The sequence below is a fragment of the Camelina sativa genome, chromosome 3 (assembly GCF_000633955.1).
Source record: "Camelina sativa cultivar DH55 chromosome 3, Cs, whole genome shotgun sequence".
Classification (NCBI taxonomy): domain Eukaryota; kingdom Viridiplantae; phylum Streptophyta; class Magnoliopsida; order Brassicales; family Brassicaceae; genus Camelina; species Camelina sativa.
The window spans coordinates 15,969,931-15,983,932 of record NC_025687.1 but is presented as its reverse complement, the minus strand read 5'-3'; the positions used below and the strand labels follow the sequence as shown (position 1 = coordinate 15,983,932).

The 14,002-nt window shown below is 33.5% G+C and overlaps 3 protein-coding genes across 4 annotated transcripts in view; 2 read left to right on the top strand and 1 right to left on the bottom strand.

Moving 5' to 3' along the window:
* LOC104777255 (uncharacterized protein At1g32220, chloroplastic) lies at nucleotides 7,221-9,054 on the bottom strand. The gene is made up of 7 exons (XM_010501468.2): nucleotides 8,834-9,054; nucleotides 8,556-8,658; nucleotides 8,384-8,472; nucleotides 8,239-8,294; nucleotides 7,999-8,145; nucleotides 7,782-7,907; nucleotides 7,221-7,685 (listed from the first exon to the last, which is right to left on the bottom strand). The coding sequence occupies exons 1-7, from the start codon at nucleotides 8,920-8,922 to the stop codon at nucleotides 7,405-7,407; spliced, it is 891 nt and encodes a 296-aa protein (XP_010499770.1). The 5' UTR covers nucleotides 8,923-9,054; the 3' UTR covers nucleotides 7,221-7,404.
* LOC104777254 (dolichyl-diphosphooligosaccharide--protein glycosyltransferase subunit DAD1) lies at nucleotides 9,183-10,841 on the top strand. The gene is made up of 5 exons (XM_010501466.2): nucleotides 9,183-9,375; nucleotides 9,483-9,530; nucleotides 9,806-9,893; nucleotides 9,981-10,024; nucleotides 10,656-10,841. Exons 1-5 carry the CDS (start codon nucleotides 9,292-9,294, stop codon nucleotides 10,737-10,739), a joined length of 348 nt encoding a protein of 115 aa, XP_010499768.1. The 5' UTR covers nucleotides 9,183-9,291; the 3' UTR covers nucleotides 10,740-10,841.
* Nucleotides 11,719-14,002, top strand: part of LOC104777253 (glycerol-3-phosphate acyltransferase, chloroplastic) — a 4,368-nt gene continuing 2,084 nt past the window's right edge. For both annotated transcript variants that reach the window (XM_010501465.2, XM_010501464.2), the window contains exons 1-8: nucleotides 11,719-12,108; nucleotides 12,622-12,719; nucleotides 12,845-12,931; nucleotides 13,030-13,127; nucleotides 13,268-13,325; nucleotides 13,448-13,549; nucleotides 13,625-13,686; nucleotides 13,785-13,895. In XM_010501465.2, coding sequence (XP_010499767.1) covers nucleotides 11,790-12,108; nucleotides 12,622-12,719; nucleotides 12,845-12,931; nucleotides 13,030-13,127; nucleotides 13,268-13,325; nucleotides 13,448-13,549; nucleotides 13,625-13,686; nucleotides 13,785-13,895 — 935 coding nt within the window. In that variant the 5' untranslated portion in view covers nucleotides 11,719-11,789. The remainder of the gene's footprint in view (nucleotides 12,109-12,621; nucleotides 12,720-12,844; nucleotides 12,932-13,029; nucleotides 13,128-13,267; nucleotides 13,326-13,447; nucleotides 13,550-13,624; nucleotides 13,687-13,784; nucleotides 13,896-14,002) is intronic.

Here is a 14,002-nt window from a genome sequence, read left to right as displayed (position 1 = left end):
CTTGTTAATGTGTTACGTCATACTTTAGTCTTTGTGTTGAGAAAATAATTAAGAAAATAATTAAAAACGGGAATTGAGAATGTTGGACTGTAATGAACCGACGGGTTCATTATAGGTCATAAACCGCTGACGAGCAGTACGGGAAGAATCGAGCTACGGGCCGTGGTCTTCTAGGAATGAGGTTTGGGAGCCATATAAAGTGTTAATGGCCAAATCTATAATCAAAGTAAAATACTTAATATATTATGAAAAATAATTGTGGTGGTATGTCGTAATCTTTCACGCAAGTGAAAGCTATATGCTTGTTGTCTGATTTTATGCTAGTGTTTGGAAGTTGCGTGAAAGTCTATTTGTGAGGTTATGTTTCGGTGGGCAGTGTTGACCACCTCACTGAGTAATTAATTACTCACTCCCTAATCTTTTCTCTTCAGGTCACGGTGAGAATCTCGAGTAGTTGCACAAGTCGTCTTGCTTTGTGGTGTGTTTTTGGGAACGTTGGGTTTATTATTTTTACCGGTTATTCTCTATCTTTCTTTTACGTTCGGATTTCTTTTTATTTATGACATTCTTTTATTTTCTTTTAACAAGACTATTGAAATATTGCATTAAGGTTTTTATTTTAATTAAGGAAGGATTTTCTGGAAATATGAGTAACTTAGTATTTTTATTATATGGATGTGTTTAAAAATAACCTTTTAGTAAGAAAACTAGTGTAGTCCCAAAGGGTTTGGGAGCGGGTCGTGACATCTTCACTTTAAACATCCAACAAAATATGTATATTTAGACTCACACCATTGTTCTAGAAATTAAATGTTACAGAAATATCATGAGTAAGAAAGTAAATATATATTTTCATTATATATCGTCTATACAATGTAAATTAATTAACCTAGGAAAGCATTCTAATGTGAAAGATTTGTGGCCTAGGCTAATGTGAAAGATTTCTTGTTAAGAGTTAGTCTAATTCTCGCCACATGGATATGAACTTGAAGATAATAACCGAACAATACCATAAGAAATCAAATTTCTCCACTAAACAGTCTTGCAATGCTATTTCGAATACATCTCCACCTCCTGCTACTCAAACACTATCCACCTCCTGCTACTCAAACACCTAGCTATCCACCTCATGCATGCAACTTCAAACAGCTCTGTCCTTCGGTTCGTTTCATTTTTGTGGTGGGAAGTTGTATTTGTATCTTGGATGAACATTGAACAACCATTGCCTTTTGTTTTCAGAACATTTGTTGAGAACTGTTTGTAAGGTTTTACACTTCTTCACATTTGTAATGTTACCACTATGAGATTTTTTTTACATAGCAACATACTATATTCTAAAACTTGTATGATTTTATTTAATAATTGGGACGTAACCTGATTTATCTTGCAGATGTTGGGTTCATTCTACATGTATAATATCCTCTAACTTGAAAATCATAGTCTGATTTGTCACCTTTTCCTGCACATTGTTGAAAGCTCAAAACATAAAATCAGCAAATTGGTAAGAAGAAAGAGCTAACTCGTTATAATAAGAAGTGTACTCCAACTGAAGTTGTTCCTTTTCTTTTTTTTTCCCTGGCTTTACAGTGGTATGCCTTGTCAATTAGTTATAGAAGCTCAAGTATCATTTGATTTTATTTTTGTTCCTTCAAAAGAAGATATTTACTTTGGTTCCTTCAAAAGAAGAGAATAAACACGATTAGATACTGGCAATAAATAAAAATAACATGCAAAATAGTGTGAAATCCTTAAGACCTCTTTGCAACCCAATCGAAAAAGCCATGCATCATGAGATGAGAGTCATGAGACACACTCTCAAGTGAAGCATTACAAAGTAATCCATTTTTTTTTTTTTTTTCTTTAAGAGAACTACAAAACCAATTTTATATCCAAATAAATGAGATACAAACATGTGGAAGAGACGCAAGGTCAAGGTGTCAAAAATGACGAATCATAAATCACACAAGCTTTCCAAAATCGTGAGTCAAAGATTGATCGAAAAATAAATGATTCAAAGTCGTCACAATCAAAGTGATCATGATTCATGAATGATCAGAACATATATAGAAACCCGAACATATATCCAGACAAACCCAGTCAATGATTAATTGTCTACGCATCTAAACGAAGCTTTAAACTGAAAATAATACCTCCAAATATAGTACTCCCATAGAAAATACGTTAGAGTGGTGGCTACACTGGAAAATTATGGTGTGAAGTAGGGCTGGGCATTCTGGTAACCCGTTCGGGTTCGGGTATTATCCAATCGAGTTCTGGTAAACGGGTTTAGAAAAATAGAATCTATTGAGTATTTTTAGATATATGGATTCGGTTCGGCTTGGGTACTATCGGGTTCGGATCGGTTTGGATTACAAATTTTAGAACCCGATTAGTACCCAAACTACCGGGTACCCAAAAAAAATATAATTAAAATTAATTAAATTTAAATAAATTTTTGACTTATGTGACAAAATATTTTAGATATTTTGATTATTTTTGATATTTAGGTATAAAAACTAAATGAAATATTCAAAATTCTAATCATAATTCTGAGGTAATTACATTATATTAATGATAAATATTATAAATATATTTATATGTTCGGGTTTAATTGGTACCCAAAAGGGTATCATATATTACTCGACTCTAACCCGAACCCACAGGTATTAGAAAATAGAATCCAATAGGATTTTATAGGCAAACCCGTACCCAACCCGAACCCGGTCTTTTGGGTCGGGTTCCGGGTTAGGTATTCGTGTACTGTTTTTATGCTCAGGCCTAGTGTGAAGAAGAATTTGAGTTAAGATAATAAAAAATGATAATCATAGAAAGAATGTGTAGTGGCTCGGATTTTAATTAATTGGAATGTTGATTGGTAAGACGAAGGAAAATTATAGAAAATGTGATAAAAAAACAAAGAGATACGAAGAGTTTTGATAGCAAACCCTTAAAATCGATAACACAGGATACTTTGGTCAATCTGGAAAGATAGGAATAAAAAGGTTTTTCAGGGAATGGAGGCAGAGCTGTTAGATATTTTAAATCAGGCGACTAATGATAAATTATTATGGGAGGATGCCAAATCTTTCACCGGGAATTATTCAAATCCTCCGAATTCTTTGGCTGTTAGAGAATCTTTCCCTCGTTGCCAAATTGATGGTTCCTGGAAAAGTTCGGATGATCTACAGGGCTTGGGGTGGTGGTTTTGCAGTGGTGATGATTTGACGCTTCTCCTGGGAGCCTGGAGTCAGCGACGCGGTCTTACTCCCTTACATGCAGAGCTTCAAGCACTGATTTGGGCTATGGAGTATATATTGGCGGCAAGAGTGGATTGCCAAGCTTTTGAGACAGATTGTGCAGAGCTATTCGCGATGGTGCAGAAGCCCGATGATTGGCCCGCCTTCTCGATTCTACTGGAGGATTTTTCTATGATCAGATCGTTTTTCCCTTCCTTTACCCTGGATAGGATCCCCTGTGAGTCTAATGTAAGGACAGATTGCTTAGCCCGTTCTTCTAGAACTTTAGTTTCTGAAATTTCTTTTGTAAATTACTTTCTTTCGGTTTGGACAACCAATCTCAAAGTTCTCTTTTAATTTATTTATGTTTGGTTGGAAAAAAAAAAAAAAAAACCTGCTGAGATAGCATCTTAAGGATAAATTTAAAAATCTGATGTGGATAGGTTGAGGAATCTCGAATTATCCCTTTTATTAGTAGTAATTATTTGTTGCAAGTGTAAATAAGATTTTGATCATGGGTATCTAACAATTCGATTCACTTATAAAGACACTATATGGACGAAGAGAATACAAAGTCTTTTTATCTCTTCAATTGGTTTAAACAAAAAATCTTTATTGAATAATACAATTTTTAAGATAACATTAACAAGTATAAATGATTATATCACAATGTCATTACAAACATAGATTTTATAAAATAAATAATAATCGTCATTAAGAATATAAACGTCAAGTACTAATTTATTCAATTTAATTATTTTAGAAAAACAAAATAGTAGACTTAACCACTACAGTATTACAGCACTCCATATGTAATGTCTCAAAAATTATTGATAATATTTTAACACCTAAAATCCTTGTTTTACCAGTTTTAGCTCATGGGTTGGTCATGCTTAGTCATTTTATTATATGATATAACATCTTAGTCAATATGCACTAACAAATTAACGAACGACATGGTCAATGTGGATATAGACCATGTTTTAATATTTCATATAGTAAATTTCAAAAATAAATGAAATACAATACTTATGGACATTAAAATACAATACTTTCATTGCATATACATTAGTCTTACTAGTTACTTCTCATGTCTACGGTTATGATTGTCTCATTCAAGATATATACAAAATTTATTTTTGAAAATATTTTAACAGAAAATCATCACTCTTCCCTATTTTGTAAAGTTTAGCTATGATATTAAGAAGAAAAAAAAAATACTACCAAATGAAATTTTTATCAGAACAAATAAAATAATACACCAGAAAAAACATTTAGAAAATATCAAATTTTACTAATTTCACCACACATGTTGATGAAAACAATAATACAGTAAAACCTCTATAAATTAATAATGTTGGGACCAAGACATTTTATTAATTTATAGTGATATTAATTTATCTATAGATTAATAATTATTAATTTATAGTGTAAATTAATAATTATTAATTTATAGTGTAAATTAATAATTATTAATTTATAGAAATATTTTTAATAGTTTAACTTTTAACAATAATTTCGGATATTCAAAATTTTATGGCATTGGAATTGAATTTGTAATATTTAGAAAACATTATTAACAATAAATTGCAAATACAATAGACAAATTCACTTATACACATGACATACATAAAATTAAATTTATGAATAATAATAATATAAATTGTTGTATTTAAATAGTCAATCAAACTATCAAAATGTAAATGATGGATATCTAAAAATTAAAAACTTAAAAAAATGTAGATATATTTATGACATGTTACAAAATATATTTTATATCACTATAGTTTGAAAATACAACATAACCGTTGTTTTGTAGATATGAGCTTTATGAGAAACATACATTATATATATATGTATGTAAATTTACATGATTATTAATTATGATATTATTGAGACCATATTTTACACGGAGATTTCAGAAAAATTATTATCTTATTATCTTATCGAATTTTGTTATTTTTTACACTGGCCCGACTTGGGATTGACAAAATTTATTAGTTTATATTGTTTATTAATTTATAGAGTATTAGTTTATAGAGGTTTTAGTGTAATATGGAGATTGTTCAAACTTTGTGCTATTAAACGTTTTGATATTCTAATATCATGATGTTATTGTAATTTTACATTTTATAATTTACTTTTGATAAGATGTAAAGTGAATTAATCGCCAAAAATGAGAAGTTTATAAATAATAAATGAAAATACTTTTTAGAGAATTAAAAATATATATCAAACTCCTCTAGTATCATTAGTAGTTTTGGGCTATGACTATCAGAATAAATACTGTCAATCCCTCACGGCTAGCCATAACAATCCTGGACTTGGAAAACAAAATCCAGACCCATTTCTATGTTATGAGAGCATTATAAATATAAAAAAAATCCAATAAGCAAAAACGTTTAACTTTTTAAAAAAATAATTTTTTTAAGAAACTTTCATTTTTTTGGATTAAATATAGACCCTAATTTAGTTTAATACGGGACTGAGCGTATCATTGTAAGTTACATAATTGGCTTTTCTTATCGGAAAAAAAGAGTATCATGTGGCCTCACAATCATTTTATTGAAATTTACTTTCTCGATTAATCGTATAAGGTGATTAGTCAAATTTAAGTAAATCATTAATTAATCTTATTTTATACATTAAATACTAAATGATACTTAGCCTTAAACCAAAAAAATAAGTGTACTCCCTTGGTTTTGAAATAATTTTCCTACCACACCTCATGCAATATAATGATTCAAATTGTGATGATAGATAATCTAGTTGAGTCTACATTCGTTCCATACTTTGTGTTTGGTGTAAAAAATATATAAAAATTTGCCTTTTTTCTAAAAACATTTTAATATTTTTTTAATATAGTGAGAACCTTATCAGTCACCCCATTCACAAATATATTATTTTTATATTGGATTTTAACAGATTTTGTAGTTTTTTTTTTACTCAAAAGACACTTATATTAAATTAAGGCTGATCAATACAAAATTGTTCATGGAACCACAATTGCTTGATTACAATTTCTGCATAAAATTGAGCCGAATTACATCCCAACTGAGCTAATAAGTGAGCTGCTGCATTATTACACTTTCGCTTAGTAAAAACAGAGTTAAGATATTGAAATTTTGAAATCCAAAAGTGTAAATCATCAAGTAAGTTGATTAGTTGCATGTGTCGTGTGCGGCCATTAATGATATTCACTAAAACTTCGCAGTCTCCTTCCATTATGAGTTCAGTGTAACAGATTTTGTAGTTAAAAATATAAAACTCAACTAGTATAGTACCGTGCTACAATGCGGGGTTGATTTTTTCCTTTTTTATTACTGCTTCATAATTTTTTTTATTAATATTGTAAATAACTGAATTAATATAGATTTATCATTATAAAGATTTAAATAAATTCTTAGCTTAATTTTCCCTTATAAAATATATATATATGTGGGTTTGAGTTATTTGTTTTGTATAGGTATTTTTGGGAAAAATATGATTTATTTTTCTTCTGTAAAAATCATATTGATAACGTGATAACTAGAAAAATGATAATATAAACAACCAAATAAGTTTAAAGACAGTATATGTTATAACAAAGTTGATTATGTTGTCCAAAGAAAACACCCTACTCTGCAGAAAATTTTTACTTTTACTTCAAATTTTATTATATTGATTCATACATAAATTATATTGAAGTAACACATTCATACACCGAGCAACACATTCTAATTTTATTATATTGATTCATACATAAATTATATTGAAGTAACACATTCATACACCCAGCAACACATTCTAATTTTATTATATTGATTCATACATAAATTATATTGAAGTAACACATTCATACACCCAGCAACACATTCTAATTTTATTATATTGATTCATACATAAATTATAGATCTTTATGTTTATGAAAATTAGTTTGATTTCATTTCGGCTTGTTATTCAGTTCTATTATATTCTAGACCCGCTTTGAATAGTAAAAGATCATTGATACCAACGTTAACACCTTTGATATGATCATAGGAAGAACAAATTTGAAACCCCTATATACGTTTACAATATACATTACAATTACAAATTTGACATGGCTATTTATTTGGTAGTCTTTAAAACTCCACCTGTGGGCACAAATGCCACAAACCAATAACACTCATTTAGTTTTGAAGACTCTTCAGGCTCTCACTTTTGCAGCTGCTTCTTTGATCTGTTCAATAGTGAAAATGCCAAAGAAGTCGTCATCTTTTACAGCGTTGATCACAGCAAGTGCTAAATCATCAATGTTAACCGGTGGAGCCAAGAGGAGATCAGACGCAGGGAGAGCTCTCAATGGTCTAATGAACCTCTCTGCGGAACCATAGATCTTGTCTAGTGGCTCCCCGACCAGATCAAGCGGGACCTCGATTCCGTTTACTTTTCGTTTCCCGTATATGAAACCGGGTCTTAGCACAACTCCTTCAAGAACGACAAGCAGATCACAGATAACACTTGGTAAGCTTTAAAAACTAAGAAACAAAAAACAGAACCAAAATCCACAAGTAGTTCTCTTACCGGAGGTGGGATATTTTGAAAGAAGTTCTGCCTCCGCGTTACGTTTTCCAGTGAAATATCCGCTGGAGAGAATAAACGGCGGAAGATTGTAATCGTGAACAGTGATCAAGACGAACTTAGGAACCCCTGCACACATGATAAAAGGCTAAAAATTAAAAACCACGAAAATGCTGCTTGTAAGAAGTAACTCCGATTTTTAGCTATAGAGAAACTTAACCGAAATCCTTAGCAGCAGTCACAGCGATAACGTTAGCTTCACCGTTGATTCTTTTCATCTGTTCTTCATTTCCAAAACCACCAATGGTTGAAACAACAGCAGTAGCACCAAGAAGTACTTCATCCCAGTTCAAGTAGAAAACATCACCTACAAAATCCCAAAAGGTCCAACAACACATACACTTTTAACTTGGACATGTCTATGTGAATCTTTCATATAACTAAAAACAGATGTGATTACCAGTAACCCATGTAACCTGATCCAACCATGAATCTTGGAAGTTAGGACGACCTGACCTAAAAGATCAATCAAGGAGATTAGTCATTGAAAAAAAGGCGAGAGTGGTAAAGAACTCAAAGCACTCTGGTTTATTCTTTATCTATACCTGCTAACACTCACAACCTCAATTCCATTGGAGATTGCTGCTTTGCAGATAGCTGAACCAACGAAACCATTGCCACCAAGAACTACAACCTAAGTAAAAGAAATTGCCTTTTCAAACAGAGAATTCATAAAACCAAAACACAAGTAAAGGCTCGCTCTTTCAGCTTTCATACCCTTTCGGATTTGACATCTGCCACAACATCGATTGGGGATGACCACGAATCGCTGCTTAATCCAGCTTCAGCATAAGTACACTTCACACAAGTCTTGAACAATCTGTAAACACACATAAAAAAGAAGCTTGTTCTAACTTCTCGTTATCAACTAGTTTTGTGCATTTGATTACGGGATACTACTAAATATCTTAACTTTCGAGAACCAATAATGCAGAGATTTTGATAAGTTGTTCAATCATATCCATGAATCCACAGAATTCAAAAAAAGAAATGACCTGGGAGATAAAGAGCGAGGACGAAATGAAGCGCCGGAAAAAGCAGGTGGATGAGCTGAAATTGCGGAGAAACTAAGAAACGAAGCCATTCTCCCGGTTTCTGATTTTCAATATTTCCGACAGAATTGTTTGATTGTAACAACCGGAGAGAAAACTAGTGTCTGTAAATCGCCGGAGAAGACGGCCAAGCGAGAAAAATGTTTTTAGTACTACGCGGCGGAATTGAAGCAAGTCACTTTTTCCTTATTCAAAACGACGCCGTTAAAGTTTATTCAATTAAAGCCCAAATAATCTTAAGATAAGCCCGTTTGATTAAACGACGACGTATAACAGTGATAAAAGTCTTGAAGACTCTCAGTGAAGACGCAGACGAAGACGAAGGAAGAGCAGCAATCGAAGATTTAACAAGTAAAGAGGGATTTGTGTTTATATTTGTATTTGTTGTTCTTCGAGCGAGAATGGTGAAATCGACTAGTAAGGATGCTCAGGATCTCTTTCGTTCTCTTCGTTCCGCTTATTCCGCTACTCCGACTAATTTGAAGGTTCCGCCATTGTTGTTTTCTCTTAAACCTTCGTTTTCTTTTTATGGATCAATGGTTTATTTTGGAATTACGTCGAAATTGAACGTCATGGAAATTTTTGATTGCAGATCATCGACTTGTATGTTGTTTTCGCTGTCTTCACTGCTCTGATTCAGGTACGTACTCTAATCTGTTGGAATTATGGTTTCTCTAGATCTGCGATTCTCGTTTAGGTTTCCTATGGATCTATTGTATTATTTTCACACGTACATGGTTTGTGAATTTTGGTGGATTAGGTAATCGATTTTAGATCTAAAAATTTCCCCTGCGAACCTGTAACTTTAAAATTGCAATGTAGTTTCGTAGCATTGATGTGCAAATGGATTGCAATGACTAAATTTATAATCTCATGGCCACTGAGTTTTTTTAATGTTGATTCTTGACTGAGTAGGTGGCTTATATGGCTATGGTGGGATCATTTCCGTTTAACTCATTCCTTTCTGGAGTTCTCTCTTGTATCGGGACAGCAGTTCTTGCTGGTAAGTTTTTCTTGAGTTTACGACTGACGAATCCTTATACCTTGAGAATGTATAACTTTAACAGCATTCTTTATTTTGTGTTTATAGTTTGCCTCCGGATTCAAGTGAACAAAGAAAACAAGGAATTCAAGGTAATGTGCTACACTGTTCTAGAACAAATTTAGATGTAAATTTTAAGCTCTCTTCAATACTCATACAACTGTTTTTGTTTATCACAATGGCAATGTTTCATCGTCTCCCTCCTCCTTACCCTCATGTTTAGTTGATTGATTTATATTTCCATCCACACTCAAACACTTCCATCTAAACCGTAGTGATACTGCAGTTATAATGATTAGGTGTGTTATTGTTAGTGTACTGAAAGACTATTGTAGCTAACCTAGGAGGAGACGTATGGGAATGTGGCTATGTTTGATAGGTTACCTTACCAACAGAGTTTAAGTAAGTTTGTTAGCTATGATATAAGAGTTTGAAAGGGAATTGGGCAGAAACTGTTTTAGGCAATCTTGAAGTAGTATCTAGGGTCTAGTTGGGTTTGTGGGAGAGTTAGTATACTATGTTTGGGATTGAAGATAAATACAAGGTTCTAAACAGGGAAATATAGATGTTGAAGAGAGCTTCTGAACATGGGAATCAATTTTCTTAGAAACTTATCATTGATCTCAATTTTCCCCAGGAGCCACAATTATCATTAGATTCCTGCAATGTATGTTCTATACTATAATATCCATAATTATCGACCTCTACCTTTGAAAACTGCAGGATTTGGCACCGGAGAGAGCTTTTGCTGATTTTGTTCTTTGCAACTTAGTCCTCCACTTGGTGATCATCAACTTCCTCGGATAGGTGTTTGTGTTTCACTCTCCTATCCACTAGTCGCTTTCATGTTATCATGTACCGGAGTTTTTAGGTGTCACTTGGAATTAAAAACTGAGATATTTTTGTGTTGTTGTCAAAGAATCAAAAACTTTTATTAGTCACAATAACAGAGCTCCTGCCGCAATGGGACCATTGGTTTAATTAGGTTCTCTCGGCCTATATTAGAACCACTCACAATCTGACACTTGTCAATAAACCCAATCCTCAAGTTGGTGAGTTGAGTTTTGTGCCGTTTATGTCACAAACAAACTCGCGACACTCTTTTAAATGAGAAACAAAAAAAGGAAAAAAAAAGGGGAGAATCTAATAATAATTGAAGCTTATCTAGTCAGTGTTATGAAGTGCAAAACTGTATAAATCTAGTTTTTACAGTTGACGTTGACATTTTGTTATATGATTTTAAATAACGTGTACGCACGCAAAAATGTGACTTATTTAATTAATGACGCAACTAATGGGAAAAAGATAGGGTATAGTATAAAGTTATTTAGTTTGGTCTGGACTACGTAATTCCACAAAGGCACAAACTATAATTTTAGAATCGTTACGTGATTTTGTTGTTGTTAACGTCACATGATTTATACAATAGATATTCATTATGTGTACACACAAACATGACTTCTTCAACCAAACACAAATGCAAAATACAAGTAGAAAGATGTGAGGTTATAATTTGGTCTAGTCGTTTGTCAAAAAAAAAAAATAATAATAATAATAATTTGGTCATGTCTTGAGTCTTGACCCACAATATCTACATTTTAATTTTATTCATTTGAAATTGTTACATATATCACTTTAATATGAGAAAATAAAATTACTGATGCAACTTCTAATTTCTAACAGAGTGGGAAAAATAAAATGAGCTTGTAATTTGGTGAAATAAATAGAAATAAAAAAAAAAAAAACGTGAAAAAGAGGGACTCGTGGGATAAATAAAAAGGAAGAAGGAAGGAAGAGATCTCCGTCACACATATACAAACACACGCTCTGCTTCGTCCAATCACCAAACACGCTTTAATGACTCTCACATTTTCCTCCTCCGCCGCAACCGTTGCCGTTGCTGCTGCAACCGTAACCTCCTCAGCTAGGGTTCCGGTTTATCCACTCGCCTCCTCGACTACTCTTCGCGGTCTCGTTTCCTTCAGGTTAACCGCCAAGAAGCTTCCGCCGCCTCTTCGTTCTCGCTGCGGCGGCGCGAGTGTGAGAGCGATGTCTGAGCTTGTTCAGGATAAGGAATCTTCTGCCGCGCCGAGCATTGCTTTCGATGAAGCCGCCGGAGAGACGCCGAGTGAGCTCAATCATTCCCTTACTTTCTTGGATGCGCGAAGTGAACAAGGTTAGTTAGTTTTAGTCTTCCTTCTTCTTCTTCTTCTTCTTCTTCTTCTTCTTCCTGAGGAATTTGAATTGACTCTTTTAGTTTCACTTGCGGTAGCAATTCGGAAACGGAATCTAGAGTTATGGAGATTGTTCGATTCCACTTTGTTCATAATCTTATCGCGAAATCGATGTTCGTCGTTGTTTCTTGTTTGACTGGATAAGGTTTATCGAATTTGACTTCTTGCCTTTTGCTTCTGATCTTGCTCCATTCTTGTTCTGAATAAGGTTGATTGAAACTCTTACGTTGTGTTGTTGCAATCCTTACGTTGTATCTGTTTTCCGAATCCTTAGGTTGTTGCGTTCCTCGTATATATTTTCACTAATTTACAAGAATGAAATTAGAAGTTTTCTTTATAAGTCTGTAGTTCACAGTGAGCTGTCTATGTTTCTAGGAGTCTGTAGTGCAATTAGGAGTTTCTGGATGGATGTGACACAATGCCTGTATTAACTCTGTGTATATCTTCATATTCAGATCTTTTATCTGGTATCAAGAAGGAAGCTGAAGCTGGAAGGTTGCCTGCAAATGTTGCATCAGGAATGGAAGAATTGTATTGGAACTACAAAAATGCAGTAAATGAATCCTTTCATCATCACTCACTAGTTTGTACGATTGGTGCTATGCTTTGGCATTAGATTGGTTTGGAGAACACCAGCCCACTGAACTTTGGCATTATATTCTTACGGATGCTTTTTAGGTTTTAAGTAGCGGAGCTTCCAGGGCAGAGGAGACTGTTATATCAAACATGTCTGTTGCTTTCGATCGCATGCTTCTTGGTGTTGAGGTACTTCTTTTGTCAATCTCTTGGAATGATTTTTCTATTACGAGATGTCATCTTAAAAATTCTCTTACTTGAGCTTCCTTGCGATGTGCATATTTCAGGACCCTTATACTTTTAATCCATATCATAAAGCAATCAGAGAACCATTTGACTACTACATGTTTGTCCATACATACATTCGTCCTCTAATTGATTTCAAGTAAGCTGGAATATGTACTCACAGTTATCATATCTGATATCGTTTTTAAATAGAAAAGCAAATATCGTTTTTGAATTTGTTTGGTTGGTATAAATGGGTCTTCCAGTTTTGTACTAACAGCCCTTGAACATATTATGTAGAAATTCGTATGTTGGAAATGCTTCTATTTTCTCTGAGTTGGAAGACAAGATTCGGCAGGTACTCTTCCCTCTTTCTTATGCTCTAGCTAACTGACTTGAAGATTTTTATTGCATTTTGTTTCGATCAACAGTTGAATTCCTTTTCATTTAGGACTTTAACATTTAACTGGTTAATTTCAGGGACACAATATTGTATTAATATCAAACCATCAAAGTGAAGCTGATCCGGCTGTCATTTCCCTATTGCTTGAAGTACAGTCTCCTTTCATAGGAGAGAATATTGTGAGCCTTCGAGCCTTACTCTGAGCTCTTCTATATGCTATTGTCTTCTATACTTATCCTTTTTTTATGCTGCAGAAATGTGTGGCTGGTGATCGAGTCATCACTGATCCTCTTTGTGTTCCGTTTAGTATGGGAAGGTATCACGACCCCTCATTTGACAATGGTATGCTACCTGATGGAATGAAGTGTAATCTAAGCAACCTTGTATGACTTCCGGGATTTCTCCTGCTTTCAGGAACCTCATATGTGTGTACTCGAAAAAGCACATGAACGATGATCCTGAGCTTGTTGACATGAAAAGAAAAGCAAACACACGAAGCTTAAAAGAGATGGCTACAATGCTCAGGTTATTGGAGCTAAATAACGAATGTTCTTATTAGATCTCAGAGTAGCCGAAGTTGAGGAAAAGGTTGATGTTTTCTCTGCTAATGTTGCATAAACCTCACTGTAGGT